Source organism: Amphimedon queenslandica, unplaced genomic scaffold (assembly GCF_000090795.2).
Source record: "Amphimedon queenslandica unplaced genomic scaffold, v1.1 AMPQUscaffold_12617, whole genome shotgun sequence".
In the NCBI taxonomy this organism is placed as follows: Eukaryota; Metazoa; Porifera; class Demospongiae; order Haplosclerida; family Niphatidae; genus Amphimedon; species Amphimedon queenslandica.
In genome coordinates this window covers 23,235-27,269 of record NW_003547147.1, presented here as the reverse complement: position 1 = coordinate 27,269, position 4,035 = coordinate 23,235, and the positions used below count along the sequence as shown (strand labels likewise).

The window sequence follows — 4,035 nt, the reverse complement described above, 5'->3', positions numbered from 1 at the left end:
GCTACCCCTCTGAAGCTAGGATACAGTCCAGCTGAACTGCTGATGAGAAGGAATTTAAGAACAACATTACCCACAGCTAAAACTCAATTAAAGCCTCGTACTCCAGAGGAGAAAACTGTCAAGAGAAATGACAAGAAGCTCAAGGAGTCCCAAAGATCAAGCTATAATGAACGTCATAGAGCTAGAGAACAAACTCACTTGAATCAGGATTTCTGGTATAGATTACAGATCTGGACAGACAAGGAACTATTGTTCGAGAAGTAGCTCCCAGGTCTTATTCAGTTCAAACTTTCAATGGAATTATCTGGAGGAATAGAAGACAATTAAATGTATTGCCAGGAAACAGTGGAGAATTGGAGGAATCAGATCAACTTCCTGATTTACCAGAGACTACACCAGAGGAGAGTGGTTCTGAGCCCATTGAAACTACTAACACTACTATTACGAGGTGAAGCAACCGTTCTAGGCGACCACCTGATCGTTATGGAGAGTGGCTGAATGAAATTCAGCCGGCTGGGGAAAAGATGTGAGATAATGTATAACTCATTAGTTATATACTCTAATATTTATGCATGTTAATTGACTAATATTAATTAATAATGGCATGATTATAAAATAGTGTGTGTTAATCACTTGTTCGGGACTGTAGTAGTATTTTGATGATTTTTGTGAGATCTCTTCCCTTGTTATATTTATTCAATACTGATATTGCTAAATCTACGCTACGAGCCATTACACTATTCAACTTCAATGTTTTTATGCATGTATCGATAGAGCTGTTGCATGGATGTAATCAATGGGGGAGGCGGAGCTTCCTGTCGGCTATCTTGAGTGGCAAGAAAGTACATGCAACAAATGGTGTTGGGAATTAAATGATGACGTTATTATTATTCATGTGTGTTAATTGGTGTTAATTAATATTATTTTTGTGAGCATGCACAGTATGTGATGCTGTGCAGTTGAAGAGAAGTAGACATTAAACAAAAGAGCCAATTTGTGTGCTACTGTATCCAGAGCGATCGGACAGCCAGTATTTCGAAGTCCCTATAAAAGAACTCAGCAGCAGCTGTCGTACATTGGTCCAGCGTGAACTGGATAGGGAATAACTGTTGGACTGTACTGGACTGAAAGCAACTTGAATGAGACGGGTACAAAGAGAAAAGTCGCGGAAACCCGATTTGTCTACTTAGATGAAGTTGAAAGGTATTCTCCGTCGTTTCAAGAGGAAGAGATCTTTGTTTATAATAAAACTTTGAGTGATAACAGAGAGCTCGTTAGAAAGTCATTGTGCTAATTAATAATTATTACTTTACGTGGGTGTTGCGGCGTTGCGTATACATGGGCCTATTAATTAATTATTGATGGCGGATCTAGAGAAGAAAGCTAAAATCAGGAAGGATACAGGAACCTACTTACCAGACAAGTGCAAAAAGGAGATGAGCTTCTCGAGGGTATGGAAGAGTCAGGGGATATAGATCATGTGAAGCTTAGTCAAATTAAGTTGTCTGTAGGAGAAAAGTTAACAGCACTAAAGAAAGTTGATGAAGAGATTATAGAGTTAATTGATGATGGAGAGGTAATTGTGTGTGAGATTGATGAAGCTGATAGGTTTAATGAAACAGTTTATGAGATGCTAGCCAGAGTAGAAGCAAAGTTGAAGAAATCGGTTGAGAAAGAGAGTGCAGCTGCTTGCAAGAGTAGTGTGAGAGCCAAGCTGCCCAAGCTTGACTTACCAGTGTTCAATGGGGAGATCACTAAGTGGTTTACCTTTTGGACAGCTATAAAGCAGCAGTACATGATAATCCAGATTTATTGCCAGTTCAGAAGTTCACCAATTTACGGTCATTACTGAGTAGATCAGCTCAAGAGTGTATTGCTGGATTAACTTTAACAGATGCTAATTATGCAGAAGCAGTCAAAGTATTAGAGAGCAGATTTGGTAATAAGCAGAGGATCATTGCCAAGCATATGGAAGCCTTGCTTCACTTAGATCCTGTATCATGGCAAGGGAATACTCTAGCATTGCGCGCTTTGTATGATAAGATTGAGAATCACGTGAGAGAGCTTGCTGCTCTTGGAGTTGAAGCAAATACTTGTAATAGCCTTTTACCTTCTATTTTGATGAGCAAGTTGCCTAGTGAATTGAGCCTAGCTATTAGTAGAAAGCTATCTGAAGATGATGATTGGAAGTTTGACAAGATAATGGAAGAACTGAGCCAAGAACTCCAAGCACGTGAGCGTACTTTGCCAAAGCCTGATAGTAGTAGGAGAACGTCTCATTTTAAGGAAGGAAAACCAAAACGCAAGCGTCCCACGTCAGTGACACTTCATACTAGTATTACTCATTGTTGTTATTGTGATGAAGAGCATGCTCCAGAGTCTTGCACAAAAGTTGATAAGATAGACAAAAGATAGTCTATGTTGACAGATTCTGGTAGATGCTTTATTTGTTTGAGAAGAGGTCACATAAGTCGTAATTGTAGATCAAGCATTAAATGTAGTTTGTGTAGTAATAAGCATCATACAAGCATCTGCACGAACAAGAGAGAGAGTAGCAAGGAAGGAGAGAGTGCGAAGCGGTTCAATCCCAAGGCTGATCCTTTCCAATCAGCTACTCTACTGACTGATGCCAAGGGAACTATACTGCTACAGACTGCTCAGGCGACTGTGCACAACACAAAGAGTACAGAGAATGCTACAATGAGACTAGTATTTGATAGTAGTAGCCACAGATCGTATATAACAGAAGAAGTGTCGTAAGCTTTCTTTGAGAATAGTTGGAAGAAAGACTTAGTCATTGCTACATTTGGGAACACTGGAGGAAGGAGGCAGTCCTGTAAGATTGTCTATGCAGTTCTAGAAACTAATGATGGGAACACATTGGTTCTCAATTTAATGGTTGTTCCACTTATCTGTGAGCCTTTGGTTGGTTTGTCACTGACAGACTGCATCAGAGGCTATGATCACTTGAAGGATTTAGACCTTGAAGATCCAGGCACTAATGGAGATGTCATTGAGCTGGATATTCTCATAGGACTGGACTATTATTGGGACATTGTATCTGGGGAGGTACTGCGAGGAGATAGCGGGCCTACAGCTTTATACTCGAGTCTGGGATGGCTCTTGTCAGGTCCTGTTGCTTCAGCTTCTACAACTCTTGTGACTCATGTATTGACTTGTGGTGTTAGAGCTGGTCAGGAGAAGTTGGAACTTACAGAGCAGTTAAAGAAGTTTTGGGAGATTGAGTCACTTGGAATTTGTGAAAAGGAGAGCACCCTATATGAGCAGTTGAAGAAGAATGTTACTTTCAATGGAACACGATATGAAGTTACTCTACCTTGGAGAGATGTTTTATCCATTCTTGATAACTATCAACTGTCTTTAATACGGTTGAATGGATTGCTTCGCAGATTGAGACAGAACCCTACACTACTTGAGGAATACAATAAGGCCATTGTCACTCAATTGGATAGTGGTATAGTTAAGGTAGTGGAAGATCCTACAAGGACTGATGGAGAGAGGGTTCACTATTTGCCACATCTCTGTGTAGTTAGACAGGATAAGGAAACAACCAAGTTACACGTTGTTTATGATGCCTCAGCAAGAAGCACTGGTCTTTCTCTGAATGAATGTCTTTATGTTGGGCAAAAGTTCAATCAGATAATAATGGAGTTACTAGTTAGATTTAGGGTACACAAGAGTGCTTTCATTGCCGATATACAGAAGGCATTCCTAATGATTTCTGTTCGGAAGCAGGACAGAGATGTACTAAGATTTTATTGGGTGACAGATATTTACCAGAACCCACCGGAGATACAAGTATTGAGATTGCTTGTATAACAAACTTTTAGAATAAAATGTTTCCTAGTCATTGACATTAGTGGTATCATCTGAGACGTCATTGTCACATGCCACAGATTTAGCCATGAGTCGACTTCCTTTGCCTTGTATGACATCATGCGAAAATAGACTAGTTAACATGAACTATTATGGCAGGAAGCAACAAGGGCAAGTTAAAAACTCTTAAGTCTAGGC

At 39.9% G+C, this 4,035-nt stretch overlaps 2 protein-coding genes across 2 annotated transcripts; both read left to right on the top strand.

Annotated features, from left to right (window-relative positions):
* The first annotated feature begins 1,453 nt into the window (after window positions 1–1,453).
* LOC105311886 (uncharacterized) lies at window positions 1,454–2,415 on the top strand. The gene is made up of 2 exons (XM_011409049.1): window positions 1,454–1,826; window positions 1,895–2,415. Exons 1-2 carry the CDS (start codon window positions 1,454–1,456, stop codon window positions 2,413–2,415), a joined length of 894 nt encoding a protein of 297 aa, XP_011407351.1.
* Window positions 2,416–2,895: 480 nt separating this feature from the next.
* LOC100637140 (uncharacterized) lies at window positions 2,896–3,840 on the top strand. Its single transcript, XM_011409048.1, has one exon. It carries the CDS (start codon window positions 2,896–2,898, stop codon window positions 3,838–3,840), a length of 945 nt encoding a protein of 314 aa, XP_011407350.1.
* Window positions 3,841–4,035: the final 195 nt, after the last annotated feature.